At 46.5% G+C, this 18,766-nt stretch overlaps 1 protein-coding gene across 1 annotated transcript in view; it reads left to right on the plus strand.

The window, feature by feature from the left end:
* Positions 1-18,766, plus strand: part of LOC103269896 (monofunctional C1-tetrahydrofolate synthase, mitochondrial) — a 121,454-nt gene that overhangs the window by 2,436 nt on the left and 100,252 nt on the right. Inside the window, exons 2-5 of the mRNA XM_008067456.1 lie at positions 3,991-4,130; positions 8,883-8,924; positions 10,724-10,824; positions 11,339-11,516. Coding sequence (XP_008065647.1) covers positions 3,991-4,130; positions 8,883-8,924; positions 10,724-10,824; positions 11,339-11,516 — 461 coding nt within the window. The remainder of the gene's footprint in view (positions 1-3,990; positions 4,131-8,882; positions 8,925-10,723; positions 10,825-11,338; positions 11,517-18,766) is intronic.

Raw genomic sequence — 18,766 nt, forward strand, 5'->3', positions numbered from 1 at the left:
GCCCAGGCAGGTCTTGAACCCGTGGGCTCAGGCAATCCACTCACCTCAGCCTCCCAAATGTGTGGGATTACAGGCTGAGCCACCAAGCCTGGCTAGCTACCTACATTCTAAAGTTAACATTTGCTTCACCTGTGGTACCACTGAGATAAGAATTGTAACTGTGGTGGGTGCTGTGGTTCATACCTGCAATCCTAGCATTTTGAGAGGCCGAGGTAGAAGGATTTATGGAGTCCAGGAGTTCAAGACCAGTCTGGGCAACATAGCAAGACCTTGTCTCTCAAAAAAAATTAACCTGGCTTGGTGGCACACACCAGTCCCAGCTTCACGGGAGGCTGAGGTGGAAGGACAGCCTGAGCTCAGGTGTGGAGGCTGAGGTAAGCCGTGATTGTGCCCCTGCACTTCAGCCTTGGTGATAGAGAACCCCGACTCAAAAAAAAAAAAAATAGAATTATTATCGTAAAGCAATCTTCTCTGGTTTTGACTGCTACTAATCATGAGATTTGTCCCAAATACTATATAAAATTAATGTCTTTGGCTTTTTAAAATTGTTTTGCTACATACTTTGTTCAAAGAAAATATAATAAAGAATAAAATGACTTGTAGCTATAGTCATCCAAATCGCATTTTTTAAAGGACTTTTTTTAATGTGTCAAAAGCATATCAATGGTCATAAAAATTTTTTATATCCTCTGGCCCCATTACCTCACCCCTGGGAATTTTTTCCAAGAACATAATTTGAAAGAGATTCAAACACATATGCACAGATATTTTCAATGTAGCTTTGTTTATATTGGAGATAGCCCAGATGTCCAATAACAGGGGGAGCAGTTTTGTAAATGTTGGTACATCAGCTTAATAAAATTATAAGCTGCCACTTATAATCATAAATTTTGAAAGTTTGTGGTACAGCAAGAAAACGGATTATTTCAAATGTTTGTGATTTCTCAGTAAGTTTTTTTTTTTTTTTTGGAGTTGGCGTCTCACTCCGTTGCCCAGGCTAGAGTGCAGTGGCACGCTCACAGGCCCCCAGTGTCGACTTGCTGGGCTCCGGCGATCCTTCCGCCTCAGCCTTCCAACCAGCTGGAACTACAGGCGCGTGCTACCATGCCCGATTAATTTTTTAGTTATTGTAGAGACAAGGTCCTGCCAATTGCCCAGGCTGGTTTTGAACCTGCAGGCTCAGGCAATCCACTCCCCTCAGCCTCCCAAAGTGCTGGGATTACAGGCTGAGCCACTGAGCCCGGCCCTCAGTAAGATTTCTGACTGCCAGTTCCTCTCTATACTGTAAGTTAGGATCTTGGTTGTATTGTCAGTTGCATATTTCATGAGGATTTCCTTTTTATTGCATTAGAAGTAGTTCTTTGCTGGGATAGCGTGCATCCCATGTTGTAACGGACATCCATTCATCTCACCTGGGGATCTTGTTGAACTTGAGTTCTGATTCATTAGGTCTGTGGGTGGACCCAGAGTCTACTTTTCTAAGAAGCTCTCAGTTGATGCTGATGCAAGTCATAGATCTCTTCTTTGTGCATGAAGAAGATGCTACTGACCCATTGTGTAGCATTGTCTTGGGAGGCAATGTCAATATTCTCTCTGCTACCTCCTTGCTTGCCGTTGTAACATCTCTAGCAGTTGGGGGAGGGGCCGGCTATGAATATTTTTTGTGATTCTCAAATCAAGGTGCTGTCTTGTATCAAATCTAATGATCAACATGCTTATACCACTTAAGTAACTTGAATTTTGCCAGCCAACAGAAATGACCAGGTGGCACTAAAATAAATCTGAATATAAACATTAAGAAAAGAATCTTCTATTGTCATCATGGTATCATTGTCCTTTGATACAATTTGGAACCTGATTGCAAAGTTGAAATCCCATTTTACAAAGAAAAACTGCATCAGGCACGGTGGCTCATGCCTGTAATCCCAGCACTTTGGGAGGTGGAGGCAAGAGGATTGCCTGAGCCCAGTGGTTCAAGACCAGCCTAAGCAACCTGGTGAGACCTTGTCTCTATAATAAATCAAAACAAGCCAGGCTCGGTGGCTCAGCCTGTAATCCCGCGCCTTTGGGAGGCTGAGGTGAGTGGATTGCCTGAACCCGCGGGTTCGAGACCCGCCTGGGCAGCGAGACCTCATCTCCACAATAAATCAAAAAATCAGCCGGGCGTGGTAGCGCGCGCTTGTAATTCCGGCTACTCGGAAGGCTGAGGCGGAAGGATCGCCGGACCCCAGCAATCGCCGGAGCCCAGCAGGTCGAGGCTGCGGTGGCCGGGATCGGGAGCGGCCACTGCACTCCAGTCTGGGCGGCCGAGTGAGACTCCAACTCAAAAATAAATAAATAAATAAAAACATTAGCCCGGCATGGTGGCATGCACCTGTAGTTCCAGCTACTCGGAAGGCTGAGGCGGAAGGATCGCCGGACCCCAGCAATCGCCGGAGCCCAGCAGGTCGAGGCTGCGGTGGCCGGGATCGGGAGCGGCCACTGCACTCCAGTCTGGGCGGCCGAGTGAGACTCCAACTCAAAAATAAATAAATAAATAAAAACATTAGCCCGGCATGGTGGCATGCACCTGTAGTTCCAGCTACTCGGAAGGCTGAGGCGGAAGGATCGCCGGACCCCAGCAATCGCCGGAGCCCAGCAGGTCGAGGCTGCGGTGGCCGGGATCGGGAGCGGCCACTGCACTCCAGTCTGGGCGGCCGAGTGAGACTCCAACTCAAAAATAAATAAATAAATAAAAACATTAGCCCGGCATGGTGGCATGCACCTGTAGTTCCAGCTACTCGGAAGGCTGAGGCGGAAGGATCGCCGGACCCCAGCAATCGCCGGAGCCCAGCAGGTCGAGGCTGCGGTGGCCGGGATCGGGAGCGGCCACTGCACTCCAGTCTGGGCGGCCGAGTGAGACTCCAACTCAAAAATAAATAAATAAATAAAAACATTAGCCCGGCATGGTGGCATGCACCTGTAGTTCCAGCTACTCGGAAGGCTGAGGCGGAAGGATCGCCGGACCCCAGCAATCGCCGGAGCCCAGCAGGTCGAGGCTGCGGTGGCCGGGATCGGGAGCGGCCACTGCACTCCAGTCTGGGCGGCCGAGTGAGACTCCAACTCAAAAATAAATAAATAAATAAAAACATTAGCCCGGCATGGTGGCATGCACCTGTAGTTCCAGCTACTCGGAAGGCTGAGGCGGAAGGATCGCCGGACCCCAGCAATCGCCGGAGCCCAGCAGGTCGAGGCTGCGGTGGCCGGGATCGGGAGCGGCCACTGCACTCCAGTCTGGGCGGCCGAGTGAGACTCCAACTCAAAAATAAATAAATAAATAAAAACATTAGCCCGGCATGGTGGCATGCACCTGTAGTTCCAGCTACTCGGAAGGCTGAGGCGGAAGGATCGCCGGACCCCAGCAATCGCCGGAGCCCAGCAGGTCGAGGCTGCGGTGGCCGGGATCGGGAGCGGCCACTGCACTCCAGTCTGGGCGGCCGAGTGAGACTCCAACTCAAAAATAAATAAATAAATAAAAACATTAGCCCGGCATGGTGGCATGCACCTGTAGTTCCAGCTATTTGGAAGGGTGAGGGGGAAGGATCACTTGAGCCCGACAGGTCGAGGCTGCAGTGACTGTGAGTGTGCTACTGCACTCCAGCTTGGGCAACAGAGAGACTCTGACTCAAAAAAAGAAAAGAGAAGAAAAGCTGTCAGGAGTGGTGGCTTACACCCATAATACCAGCTAATTGGAGGCTAAATTGGGAGGGTCGCATGAGCTCAGGAGTTTGAGACTAGCCTGGGCAACATAGCAAGATCCTGAGATCCCATCTCAAAAGAGGGAGAGGGAGAGACAGAGAGAGAGAGAGGGAGAGAGAGGAAACAAGTGTACCTTCGCATAGGTAAACAAAATGGATTTAAGCTACCCTTTGAGCTTGAATTGTAATGATTGCCAAAACCTCCTTTTGTTTTGAGAAGATAATAGCATACTTCCAAATTGCCTCCCCACAGTGACTGAAGCTGGCTTTGGTGCTGACATCGGAATGGAGAAATTCTTCAACATCAAGTGCCGAGCTTCCGGCTTGGTGCCCAACGTGGTGGTGTTGGTGGCGACGGTGCGAGCCCTGAAGATGCACGGAGGCGGCCCGAGTGTGAGTGCCCAGACTGCCTATCTAGTAAAAAAGTTTTTAATGAAGATATTGCAGAAGTTAGCATTGGAAGCATTCCCGCCTGCTTCTTGAATATACTCTTCTAGCATGTCTTCTTTTTTTTTTTGAGTTGGAGTCTCACTCTGTCACCCAGACTGGAGTATAGTGGCCGCTCCCGGCCACCGCAGCCTCGACCTGCTGGGCTCTGGCGATCCTTCCAACTCAGCCTCCCAAGTAGCTGGAACTACAGGCGCGCGCTACCATGACCGGCTCATTTTGATTTATTGTAAAGATGAGGTCTCGCCAAGTTGCCCAGGTGGGTCTCGAACCCGCGGGCTCAGGCAATTCACTCACCTCAGCCTCCCAAGGCGTGGGATTACAGGCTGAGCCACCAAGCCCGGCTGCATGTCTTCTTTCTAAAAGTCGCCTTTTTTTTTTTGCAAGCATCACCATGGACACTTTGAGTTTAGCAAGTTCAAGTAAACAGTAACACCCAGTATTTCTTTTTTTAAGAGTGTTTTTTTCCTCTTTTAATTTTTATTTAAAATTTTGGGGTACAATTCAGGGCTAGATATATGAATATTCACCGTACTGGTACCCTTACTGATGAGGTGTGCCCCCCCTTCCCCAGGCAGATATCCACTACTGTCAATCCCACCTCCCCATCCCCCAATGCCCAGTATTTCTAAACAGTACTTTGGAAAGGAGCAGAACAAACCCCTTTTGAGTCTTAAGATCCACATGTGATGCTCAGACCACAGTTACATAACCACATTGGCCACGGGAGGGTAAAGTATCTCGTCCCTGAAGGAAGAGCCTGAGGGTTTGACTGCTTCTGTGATGGCCGAGGTTTTTTAATGTTTGTACGGATAGTTTTCCGGTTCACTGATGCTGCAGCTCCTCAGTTTTCATCCACAGCTCATCTCCTTATCTTTCTGTTTATTATGATTTTACCTCATAACTCTGTTATAACACTGGATTGTTTCTAAGTGAGCTTTGCTTGGAAAACACAAATTCTATTTTAACATTTTTGAAGACTGTTGCTGTTTACCTATTTTAATATGTATAGAAATTACAGACATCATAAAGGAAATGTTTTCCAGGACCGGCTCGGTGGCTCAGCCTATAATCCCAGCACTTTGGGAGATTTGGGAGGTCGAGAGAAGAGAATTGCTTGAGCCCAGGAGTTGGAGACCAGCCTGGGCAACATAGCGAGACCTTATCCCTACAAAAAATTCTCCATGCATGTATAGGTCTCTTTCTGGGATCTCCCTTCAATTGTCCTTGTCTATTTCTATGTAACAGCATCTATGCTTACACCTTATAGGGCAAGCTCTTCCATTTCGCTCTATTTCTTCGTGAGTGTCTGGTTTATTGACCCTTTCAACTTCCCCGTGTAACTGTACTTTAGAATTAGCTTATCAAGTTCTACAAAGAATCTTTTAAAGATTATTTATTGGGGGCCGGGCATGGTGGCTCACGCCTATAATCCCAGCACTTTGGGAGACAGGTGAGAGAATGGCCAGAGCCCACGGGTTTGAGACTAGCTTGGGCAACTTGGTGGAACCTCATCTCTACAATAAATCAAAAAATTAGCCAGGCACATGCCTATAGTTCCAGCTACTTGGAAGGCTGAGACAGAAGGATCCTCGAGCCCAGTGGGTCGAGACTGCAGTGACCATGAGCATGCCACTGCACTGAACCTAGGCGACAGAGTGAGACTCCAACTCAGAAAAAAAATTAAGATTATTTACTGGAATAGCATTAAGTATATAGATGATTTGGGGAGATTTGGCAACTCTCTCTGAGAACATTGTATCTCTTCATTGATTTAGGTCCTTTTTTTTTTGTTTTTGAGTTGGAGTCTCACCCTGTCGCCCAGACTAGAGTGCAGTGACACGCTCCCAGTCACTACAGCCTCGCCCTACTGGGCTCCAGTGATCCTACCCCCAGCCTTCTAAGTAGCCGGAAGTACAGGTGCATGCTACCACGCCCGGCTAATTTTTTATTTATTGTTGAGACTAGGTCTCACCAAGTTGCCCGGGTGAGTCTCGAACCCGGAGGCTCAGGCAATTCACTCGCCTCGGCCTCCCAAAGTGCTGGGATTGCAGGCTGAGCCACCACGCCCAGACAATTTAAGTCTTCTTTTTTATTTATTTATTTTTTTGAGTTGGCATCTCACTCTGTCACCCAGACTGGAGTGCAGTAGCATGCTTCTGGTCACCACAGCCTCAACCTGCTGGGCTCCGGCGATCCTTCCGCCTCAGCCTTCCAAGTACTTGTGTCTACAGGTGCGTGCTACCACGCCCAGCTAACTTTTTGTTTTGATTTATTGTAGAGATGAGGTCTCACCAAGTTGCCCAGGCGGGTCTCGAACCTGCGGGCTCAGGCAATCCACTCACCTCAGCCTCCTAGGCGCTGGGTTTACAGGCTAAGCCACCGAGCCCGACTGATTTAGGTCTTCTTAAATATGTTTTAATAAACACTCATTGTTTATTCCATAAAGGGTTTGTTCATCTTCTTATAGATTTGTTTCTTTGTTCTTTATATTTTTAAATAACTGAACAGATTGTTTTTATTCTTACATATTGCTTTTATATCCAATGGCCTATCTAAATTCTCTTATTGATTATACTAATTAAGCTATAGATACTCTGGAGAGTTCTTTGTGGACAGTCTGTCATATCTGAAAATAATGATCATTTGCTACATCTTTTCCAATTGTTGTACTTTTTTCTTGTCACTGACCAGGTCTTCCTAGTTGCGAAGCAGTGTTGAACAGGAGTAATAATAAGAGGCATTCTTTTCTTGTTCCTGATCTTAAAGGAAATGCTTTTCACAGTTCATCATTAAATATGATGTTTCTTGTAGATTTTTAGTGTCTTCTTTTTATAAGCAAGGAAATTTCCTTTTGTTCCTAATTTACCAAGTTCTTACACTGAGTGGGATTTTGAATTTTCTTCATCTATTGAGGTGACGATATTGTTTTTCCCTTTATTAATGTTATAAATTGTATATGACTTCCAGGTATTAAATGAGACTTACATCCTTATAATAAACCTAACTTGGGCATAGATTACCTTTTTCATGAAAGTGGATTCTGCTCATTGGATTCCTAATGTTTTGCTATCCCACTATGTTGCCCAGGCTAGAGTGCAATGACCCAATCATGGCTTACTGCAGCCTCTACTTCTTGGACTCATGTGGTCCTCCTACCATAGCCTCCTGAGTAGCTAGGACTACAAGCATGTCAGCCTGCACCACTAATTTTTTTATTTTATTTTTGTAGAGACAGGGTCTTGCTATGTTACCCAGACTGGTCTTAAACACCTGGCCTCAAGCAGTTCTCCTGCTTCTTTAGCCTAGTGTGGTGGCATATAGCTGTAGTCCCCAGCTACTTGGGAGACAGAGGTGGGAGCATCAATTGAGGCCAGAAGGTCGAGGCTGCACTGAACCACCAATATGCCACTGCACTCCAGCCTGGGCAACAAAGGAAGACCATCTCTCTTTAAGAAAAAAGAAGAAGAAGAAAAGAAAGAAAAATAAATCCTCCCACCTCTGCCTCCCAAAGTGTTGGGATTGCAGGTGTAAAACGCCATCTCCAGTCTTAAATGAGTTTTTTTGTTTTTGTTTTTGTTTTTTTTTTTGAGTTGGAGTGTCACTCTGTCGCCCAGACTGGAGTGCAGTGGCCGCTCCCGGCCACCGCAGCCTTGACCTGCTGGGCTCCAGCGATCCTTCCGCCCCAGCCTTCCAAGTAGCTGGAACTACAGGCGCGCACTGCCACGCCCGGCTAATTTTTTGATTGATTGTAGAGATGAGGTCTCGCCAAGTTGCCCAGGCGGGTCTCGAACCCGCGGACTCAGGCAATTCACTCACCTCAGCATCCCAAAGGCACAGGATTACAGGCTGAGCCACCGAGCCTGGATCTGGCTAATTTTTGATTTATTGTAGAGATGAGGGCTTACCAAGATGCCCAGGCGGGTCTTGAACCCGCGGACTCAGGCAATCCACTCACCTCATCCTCCCAAAGGCGTGGGATTACATACAATCATTTTCATTCCCCTTTTTTTGTTGTTGTTACTCATTTAAAGAACTTATTTTTAATTTTGTCAATTTTTTTCTATTCTTGATATTTGCTTATAGCCTATTCTTCCTGCTTCTGCTTGGGTCTTGTTTTCTGCAGAACTTTGCATGTGTGCCAGCATACAAGCTTAGCAATGCTTCCTTTTTTTTTTCTTTGAGTTGGGGTCTCACTCTGTCACCCAGGCTGAATCACAGCAACACAATCACGGCTCACCCTCACAGAAACCTCTACTGGCTGGGACTAGAGGCACATACCACTATGCTCAGCTAATTTTTTTGATTTTTTATTTTTGTATATAAGGTCGCAAACTCCTGGGCTCAGGAATCCTCCTGCCGAGGCCTTCCAAAATGCTAAGATTGAAGATGTGGAACACCATGCCTGGCCCATCTGGGGAGTTTTTAAGCATTACTGATCTGAGGTCACACTATGAAAAATTCTGGTTGTGTTGAGATCTAGTTGGAGTGGGGGCATCAGTTTTCTGAAGTCTTTCCCTCAAGACTTTAGGTTCAGCTAACGCTGTCAGCTACCAGCTATCAGTTTAAAAGCACAAAATAGAGGGCTGCCTGTCCAAAAAGGGATCATGAGTTGTGTTGTTTTTCTTTCAAATCTTTTTCAATTGGAGCAGGCATCTTTGTGGTATTATTCTTCATTTTTGTGTCTTCTTGTTTCAGGTAACCGCTGGTGTCCCTCTTAAGAAAGAATACACTGAGGAGGTAAGAGAAACTTAAATGAAGAATCACGCAGGTCCAGTTTATCAGCTTGCAGTGAACAAGTCTTCCACCAAAGCTGAATGTTTTGGGTTTTTATTTAGCATTTTAGTTGCTCTAATTGAGAGGTACACCCAGTGTTTTACTCTACACTATTTCTGGAAATACCCATCTGAAAATACTTTATGTTGCTCCCACATTCTATCAAAGAACAATTTTGTCACAAAGCTAACTTCTTGGGGTTTTTTTGAGTCATAGTCTCATTCTGTTGCCCCAGACTGGAGGACAGTGGTACGCTCACGGTCACCACAGCCTCAGCCTGCTGGGCTCAGGCGATCCTTCTGTCTCAGCCTTCCAAGTAGCTGGAACCACAGGTGTGTGCCACCACACCCAGCTAATTTTTAGATTTATTGTAGAGACGAGGTCTCTCCAAGTTGCCTAGGTTGGTTGTGAACCCCTGGGCTCAGACAGTCCTCTTGCTTCCACCTCCCAAAGTGCTGGGATCACAGGCATGAGCCACCATGCCTGGCTAACTTCTTTTCAAAGGATTTCTAATATCCTCAAGGCCTCTTCCACTGAGAGGAGAGAAAGTCACCATGTCCTAGGTGAATCAAAATGTTCTTAGAGAAGGATGCTTCTGGGCCGGGCTCGGTGGCTCATCCTGTAATCCCAGCACTTTGGGTGGCCAAGGCAAGTGGATTGCCTAAGCCTGCGGATTCGAGACCTGCCCAAGCAACTTGGCGAGACCTTGTCTCTACAATAAATCAAAAATTAGTCAGGCGTGGTAGCGCGTACCTGTAGTTCCGGCTCCTTGGAAAGCTGAGGCGAAAGGATTGCCAGAGCCCAGCAGGTCAAGGCTGCGGTAGCTGTGAGCATGCCACTGTACTCCAGTCTGGGCAACAGAGTGAGACTCCAACTCAAGAAGAAAAAAAAAAAGAAAAGGATGCTTCTAAGAATCCAAGAGGAAATAGGTGAGCCAAAGGGGTAAAATCCTTTCAATTAACTCTTTAAAACTCAATTCAAATCTCAAGAAAAGAGGGTGATAGGTTTTGTCTACTGTTTCCCATCCCCGGGGCATTCGTCATAGCAGGCACTCAAAGTCTCCAGGACAGAAACAAATAAGAGGCTCACAAGCTTACACCTGTGTATTCTTTTGGGGTGGAAGATGTACAATGGACTGCTCCTTTTTGGAAAATTTGATTTACTGGCAGCAGTACCTTTTAGCTCCTACAGATGGCGCCAGGAACCTGAGCTGGGAGTGTCTGGATAGGGCACCTCACCCTCCTGGGGTCTTGTGCCCGTGGTCTCCCAGCCTGGAGAGTGTGGGCATGTTACCAGGACCCAGCAGTCCCTCAGCAGCCGAGAAAGCTGCAGACACAAGACCCAAATAGGTCACTGGACCTGGAATCATTTTAGATATTGTTTATTTTTTGAGTTGGGGTCTCATTTTGTGCCCCCAGACTAGAGTGCCGCCACCACGCCTGGCTGATTTATTTTATTTTATTTTATTTTGTAGAGACAAGGTCTCACTCTCTTGTCCAGGCTAGTCTTGACCTCCCACCTCTAGCAATCCTCTCACCTTGGCCTCCCAAAGTGCTGGGCGTGAGCCATCACACCTGGGTCCTTTAAAAATTATTTTGAAAACGAATCTCTGTATCTTGCAGATGTCTTTCTTGGAGGAAAAAAGGAGGGAAGATATAGGCAAAACCTGCCCAGAGGGCACTGCCGGTGTAGCATGGCATGTTTGATGGCATATAACACACAGGGGCCTGTTTTTTGTTTTTGTTTTGTTTCGTTTTTTACAGAACATCCAGCTGGTGGCAGACGGCTGCTGTAACCTCCAGAAGCAAATTCAGATTGCTCAGCTCTTTGGGGTTCCCGTCGTGGTTGCCCTGAATGTCTTCAAGTAAGTCAAAGATCCTTCAAATGTGGTCGTATGGCTCGGCCACCCTGGGAACTCTGTTTGTGTCTTGAGGGTATGTGGTGCTTCTCGGCTTCATCTAAAAGTATACAGAAGTACTCAGTTCTGATGGTTGCTTTGGTTTGGTTTCTTTGAGCAGAGGCATTCTCAAAATCTTATTAGGGAAGTGAAATCTATATAGCAAATTACAATTTCACTGGCTTTTTTGTTTTAAATTACACCCAGCATTTCTGTCTGAAAGACTGTGAATGATCAAAGAGATATGTTACAGAATTTTCTCGATAAAACCCTTAACAACTTGAAATATTTGAGTCTAGCTGGAAAGAACTTTTTTCCAGACTTTTCTTTAAGCCTGATTTATCTAACACAATGCGACCACTTTTGATGTTTAAAATGTATGCAGCGTTAGGAAGCGAACTTCTGTATAAACAGTTAATCTTTCTTTAAAAACACTGCTAAATGAACGCAGATGCAAAACCACAAGCACTTTCATCTTCAGGACTGACACCCGCGCTGAGATCGACTTGGTGTGTGAGCTGGCAAAGCGGGCTGGAGCCTTTGACGCGGTCCCCTGCTACCACTGGTCCATTGGTGGAAAAGGCTCGGTGGACTTGGCTCGGGCTGTGAGGGCGGCAGCCAGCAAAAGAAGCCGGTTCCGGTTCCTGTATGACGTCGAGGTAGGATCTGGAAACTGTGGCTCTGACTCACGTTCCTTGCGCCTTAATATGGGCACAACATCCTGCAGATGAGGATTGTCACAACATCCCTGTTGTCGTAACATCCCTGCAGATAAGAGAACTAAAGATGGATGAGGCGAAGCCATCTGGCAAGGTCACCTCGCCAAGCGCAGACCCCAGATCCTTGCTCCCAAGCCTGCGGTCTTGCGGTCTATGCCTCCAGATTGCAGGCCCACGTGAAGTGGTGCTTTAGAGAACAAGGCTCAACAGCTGACACTTCACGGGGTCTCCCAAGAACAAGACTTCGGAGCAGTTTCATGAGACTTGTGAAATCATGGGAAGGATTTTCTCTGTTTTTGTTACCATTCTTTTCCCTTATTGTGGTTTTATTGCACTTCTGCGCACATGCGTGCGTGTGTGTGTGTTTTCTCACTGTGATAAAATACTCATAACATAAAATGTACCATCTTAACCATTTTTTTTTTTTTGAGTTGGAGTCTCTGTCGCCCAGACTGGAGTGCAGTGGCATGCTCACGGCCACCGCAGCCTCGACCTACTGGGCTCTGGCGACCCTTCCGCCTCAGCCTTCCAAGTAGCTGGAACTACAAGCGTGTGCTACCACGCCTGGCTAATTTTTTGATTTATTGTAGAGATTAGGTCTCACCAAGTTGCCCAGGCAGGTCCCTATCCCGCGGGCTCAGGCAATCCACTCACCTCAGCCTCCCAAAGCGCAGGATTACAGGCTGAGCCACCAAGCCCGGCCATCTTAACCATTTTTAAGTGCACGGTTCAGTAGTGGTAAGTACATTCACATTGTTGTGCAACCAATCTTCAGATCTCTTTCTCTTTTTTGTAAATAGAGATAGGGTCTCACTGTGTTGCCCAGGCTGTTCTCTCAAACTTCTGGGCTCAAGCGATCCTTCTGCCTTGGCCTCCCAAAGTTCTGGAATTACAGGCATGAGCCATTGTGCCCAACCTCAGAACTCTTTTTATCTTGCAAAACTGACAACCCGTGACAGCCATCATTCTGCCTTCTGTGACTATGAAGTTGACTACCGTAGACACAGTGGAATAAGTGGAATCATACAGTTTTCCTCTTTTGGTGCCTGACTTATTCCACTTAGCATAATGTCCGAGCATGGTATAGTCTGTGTCAGGATTTCTTTCTTTTTTAAAGCTGGGTAATTGTCCATCGTGTGGATATTCCACCTGCTGTGTATCTCTTCATCTGTTGACAGACCCTTGGCTTCATCCTCTTGGCTATTGTAAATAATGCTTTTGTAAACGTGTTCATAGCCTCTGGACAAGTGTCTCTTCAAGGCCCTATTTTGATTATTTTGAATGTACAGAGGGTGCCCAAAAAGCATATACGTATTTTAAGAAAGGGAAAAGCTGTATTAAAGTTTTAATACTCGATATATAGCAATCACAGAAGATGAATACAAGTCACATCTGACTTCTGCAATTACAGATTGCTACTGTAGTTCAATTCAACTTCAAAAAGTGATACATAGATAGCATCTCTTAAAAAATGTGTAGATTTTTTGGGGCACCCCGGTATACCCAGCAGTGGGATTGCTGCAGTCTCCAGTATATTTTTAAACACATGTAGATGGCGAGCCTTTCATCAGAAATATCAGAGTTGCTGAGTATAGTGGCTCACATCTGCTATCCCGGCACTTTGGGAGGTGGAGGCAAGAGGATTGCCTATGCCCACAGGTTCAAAACCAGCCTGGGCAACTTGGCGAGCCCTTGTCTCTACAATAAATCAAAAACTTAGCCAGGCGTGGTAGCACATGCCTGTAGTTCAGCTGCTTGGAAGGCTGAGGCGGAAGGATCGCCGGAGCCCAGCAGGTCGAGGCTGCAGTGGCAGTGAGTATGCCACTGCACTTCAGCCTGGATGACAGAGTGAGACTCCAACTCAAAAAAAAAAGAAAAAGAAAAGAAAAATCAGAGTTGCCAGGGCATCAGTCCCTTCCACAGACCGTTCTATTCCGTCACTCCCTGACATCTCCATGCTGAATTCTGTGGCTCCCCTTCTGACTGGTGGTCCCTCATGGGTCATTGGTGACTGTCAGAGTGTCCAGCCTTCAAGCTCATAGCTACTTCTCCCATTCCTTCAGACTTTAGTCTCTCAGGTATCACAGACACAGACATCACTCCTCTTTCCTGTTCAAATGGCATAAATCAATAAGTGGAGAAAAAAAAGATAAGTGAAGAAGAGAGCTTAGCAGCAGTCTCCACACACCTAGAGTCACACAGCAAGAGCACATATCACTGAGGCACCTGGGATGTGGCCACTTTAGGAATGTTCACATTTTTAGTCTTGACATCCTTGTTGGGTAGGAACTGGTGATACCCTCTCGTTTCGCAGATAAGAAAATGGAAGCACAAAGAGACTAAGTAACCCACCTAGCATCCCATAGCTAGAAGGAGACAGATGTCTAGAATATTGAGGCCCTCATCCTGCACTACTTCAAGATCAGGACAGTGTTCAAGAGTATGTGTGGACTGGGGGAAGAAGAGGATACTGCCAAAGGACACAGTGATTAAGGGACCCACCTGAAGAGGAAGATGACAGATGGGAACGGGCACAGAATCCAATCCTTGCCCTTCAGTGTTTGTGGAAGGAAAGACTGAAGGAATGAATTGGGATGGCGGGCGCAGGAAAGGTTTGTCATTGTTGAAAGGCCATTTTGTGAACGAAGGGCTAGAATGTTCTGGATTACAGGAGTGGTTGAGATCAGGAGGACGAGAAGATCTGAGGTTAACATAAAGAAAAATGTTCCAACTAAAAGCTGTGAGTTCCCTGAAGTTGAAGATGGTAAGCTTGAAATAGATGGAACCCCGCCATGGGCAAGTCAGAGGGGTTGAAGCCCCCTAGGTGGCAGCTGGCCAAGATGACCCTGTATTCTTGTTCCTTGGACCCGGGTAAAGCTCACGGGATTCAACGATGCCTGGCACAGCCCACAACCTTGGTATACAAACCACCGTCAGGACCCTTGCCCTCTGAGTCCTGCTGTGAGTGCCTCAGACCACCTCGCTTCTGCTCGTGTACCACCCCTCAAAATGGCAGTTTTTTTTTCCTGAGTGCTTTCGCAAAGTGTGGCTCTTTTCAAGGAAAACATCCCAGGTGAAAAGAAGGTCAGTAAACAGAAGAAATGCTTCTAAGTTAGCTGTCTCAGACATGCAGTCACCCTAAGATGACCCCTTTTCCTTTCCACTGATACTTTTATGATTTTTTTATTGCATTCCCATTCTTCATGGAGATAACGCTGGGGAGATGTCTGCGCCCCTCTGAAAAGGGAAAACATTGATAATAAAGTGGTGTAAAGTCTGTATTTGGTAGGCGGCCTCTAGGCAAGGATTCCTGCCTCTGTTGTCAGTGTGCATCTCTCTTTTCTTAGAACAGAAATTAAATTTCAGCTGCAGCGTTGTTTGCTGGGTAAGCAGTGTCCCAGCCCATTGCAGCATGTCAGGTCATGAAAAGACCCGTGTCGCTGCTGGCTCCCAGCGCAGTCTCCCTCAGAGCCGTGTCCCTCACTCTGGCAAGAAGTGTTGAATCTGGAAGACTCCTGATAGCCATGCCTTCCAAGCATTGAGCAATCTGAATTCATCGGTGCAGTCAGTTACAGTGCTCAGACCCTTCTTCCTTGATCTCTTGCATTACTCCTTGCTGGTAGAACTTGACAGATTAAGGAATGGTTTCTAGAAAGTCCTTTTTTTTCTCCTTTATTTTTTTCCCCATCAACTAACCCTTTGGTGCTAGGCCAGTAGATAGATGGGGGGGGGAGTGCTCTAAAAAAAAGAAGTGACTTTTTTTGTTTTTCTTTCTTTGAGTCAGAGTCTCACTCTGTCATCGAGGCTAGCATGCAGTGGTATAATCACAGCTCACCTCCACCTCCTGGGCTCAGGTGATCCTTCCCCTCAGCCTCCCAAATAGCTGGGACTACAGGCAAGCTCCACCATACCCGGCTATTTTTTTTATTTATTTACTTATTTGTGTGTTGTGTGTGTGTGAGAGAGAGAGAGACCAGGTTTTGCTATGTTGTCCAGGCTGATCTCGAACTCCTGGCATCAAGCGATCTACCCATTTTCGCTTCCCAAAGTGCTGGAATTACAGGTGTGAGCCACCACGCCCAGCCAGTTAAATGTCTTTGGATAAGTCCCCTTTCTGCCTTTGCTTTTCAGTGCAATCTGGTTTTCTGCATGCCTTTTACGGTCTCCCTAGACTTAGTTCCCCAAGAACATATTCAGCTTGAGAACATGGTCTTGTGTCATGGAAGGGAAGACACCTGAGGTTATTCAGGGGAGTGAAGTCCAGGGCATGACTGCACTAGTGTGAAGGAGAAATTGTCTGAGAACCCCAGTGCAAAGGGGAACAGCCAGAGAGAGTGGAGGCCCTGACTCTCAGACACTGTAAGACCAGACAGCACTGTGTGCTGGGTCTCAGGATATCAAGCTCATATTTAAAGCAGAAACACACTGCACTGCTGACTTGGGGACCTCTGAACTTGACAGAAAACTGGATTAAGTAGCCACTGTTCTCTCTTTCTGCCAGCATAGCTTCCAGTTCAAGAGTAGGCACCTTTTGATTATGGTACCAAAGGCAGCAGTTAATTAGTTCAGAAAAATACTTCAAAAAGACAGGATAGCCGGGCTCGGTGGCTCAGCCTGTAATCCCAGCACTTTGGGAGGCTGAGGTGAGTGGATTGCATGAGCCTACAGGTTCAAGAACCACCTGGGCAACTTGGCGAGACCTCATCTCTACAATAAATCAAAAAATTAGCCGGGCATGGTAGCACGCGCCTGTAGTTCCAGCTACTAGGAAGGCTGAGGCGGAAGAATCGCCGGAGCCCAGCAAGTCGAGGCTGCGGTGTCCGGGAGCGGCCACTGCACTCCAGTCTGGGCAACAGAATGAGACTCCAACTCAAAAAAAAAAAGACAGGATAAGATATACTGGTCTAATTGATCAAAAGAACCTTGTGTGTGAAAAGTAATGCATTTAAACTTGAAATACAGAGGATGGTTTCCTCCCCACCCTGCAGGGGGATCACAGTGTTTTTAAAGAAGCTATTAAAAGTCCCCTTGAAAATCATTTTCTTTTTTACCTTCCCTTTTCTAACTTTACCTTTGGCAATTTTATCTTTAGAGTTGACTCATATAACATGTTCCTATCTGCAAGCACAGGGAAATAGAGGTGAAGGAAGAGCCTCTCTGTGTATATACTTTCTTAGCTCAGAAACTGCTTTTTTTTTTTGAGTCGGAATCTCATTCTGTCACCCAGGCTGGAGTACAGTAGCACAATCACGGCCACCACAGCCTCGACCTGCTAGTCTCAGGCAGTCCTTCCGCCGCAGACTGCCAAGTAGTTGGAACCACAGGCATGCACCACCACACCCAGATAATTTTTTGATTTATTGTAGAGACGAGATCTCGCCAAGTTGCCCAGGCTGGTCTCAAACTCCTAGACTCAGGCAATCCTCTCGCCTCGGACTCCCAAAGTGCTGGGATTACAGGCGTGAATCACCACACCCGGCTGAGTTTAACTCTTGTCCAGGCCCCCTACTATGGATACAAGTTTGGGCAAGTTAACTAATCCCTCTGCACCTCAGCGTCCTTGTCTATACAGTAGTATCTGTGATTAACCCCAGCTTCGCCTAGTTGCTGTAAGACCCAAATGAAATGTCCCAGAGTAAAATGCTAGAACATAGAAAGCGGGTGATCAATGCTGGCTCTTCCGCCTGCCATGTTCACTTTGGAACGAAAGGGAACCTCTTGAAATCACCTTCTAGCCAGGTGTGGTAGTGCACACCTGTAGTTCCAGCTACTTGGAAGGCTGAGGCAGAAGGATCGCTGGAGCCCAGCAGGTTGAGGCTGCGGTGGCCGGGAGCGTGTCACTGCACTCCAGTCTGGGTGACAGACTGAGACGCCAACTAAAAAAAAAAAAATCACCTTCAAGGATTATCTTGTCACTTAAGGTAACTTTGTCAAACTCTAGACTTGGCTTCTTTCTTTTATTTTTTAATTTTTTAAAAATAGAGATGAATCCTTGCTCTGTTATCTAGGCAGGAATACAGTGGTGCAATCATAGCTCACTATAACCTCAAACTCCTGATCGTATGCAATCCTCCCTCCTCAGCCTCTCTCAGCTGGCCACTATGCCTGGTTTAGGGAGAGTTCCTTTTTCACATGGGTTAGAATTAGGAGTTTGAAGCCAGGGCCCCTTAGTGCACCAAGAGAGAAAGGCACAACTAGATTAAACCAAGACATTGGCATTTTTCTTTATGGATGAGAATTGGGAGCCCTTAGTGATATCATAAAAAGTCGTTTTTGCAAAGAAGGAGGTGTGGCATTGAAAGTCGGCCTAATACTCACTCTGAATAATGTGTGTTACAGCAGGACTTAAGGTTGAAAATCATCTGTATCCTTCCTCTTAACCTTGCATACATTTCGAGGTGTAACCTTGACAGCAAGACAGAATATTGTTTGTTTTTATTGAAAGGTCTTTCCTGTCCCTTGCGTGAATCTATTCTCTTGATCACAGTGGGGGCTGGATGAAGGAAGACAAAACCCACCATGGTGGCTCAGCCAGGGCCACGGCCGCTTCCTGACTTCTGAACTATGACACTTTCACTGCCTCTGTAGTGAGGAGTGTTTGCACCTCTGCTGGTCTTTTTTAAGGCAGGGTATGTTGCTTGTTGCTGGTTTTTTCTGATTATTGAGAACTTATTTTATGTGTCTGAAAAATTCAAACTTGAACTTATGCCAGTTGTTGGTGGGGTTTGAGAGTTATCTTTTATTGTTGCTTTCTGAGTCAGTGTCTTACTCTGTCACCTAGGCTGGAGTGCAGTGCTGCAATCACAGCTCACTGCAGCCTCAACTTCCTGGGCCCAGGCAATCCTTCTGCCTCAGCTACCCAATTAGCTGGAACTACAGGTACATACCACCATGCTCAGCTAATTTTCTGATTTTTTTTTTTTTTTGTAGTGATGAGGTCTCACTAAACTGCCCAGGCTGTCTCTAATTCCTGCTTAAGCAATCCTCCCACCTCAGCCTCCCTAAATGCTAGGATTTCAGGCATAAGCCACCTGGTCATGAGAGTTATCTTTTAAATGGACTTAGGGAATTGCAACCCAGAGACTCAAAATTTGAATCAAAAAAATATATATATATGCAGCCGGGCTCAGTGGCTCAGCCTGTAATCCCGCTCCTTTGGGAGGCTGAGGTGAGTGGATTGCCTGAGCCCA

The sequence above is a fragment of the Carlito syrichta genome, unplaced genomic scaffold (assembly GCF_000164805.1).
Source record: "Carlito syrichta isolate Samal-C Ts95f unplaced genomic scaffold, Tarsius_syrichta-2.0.1 Scaffold106724, whole genome shotgun sequence".
Lineage (NCBI taxonomy): Eukaryota > Metazoa > Chordata > Mammalia > Primates > Tarsiidae > Carlito > Carlito syrichta.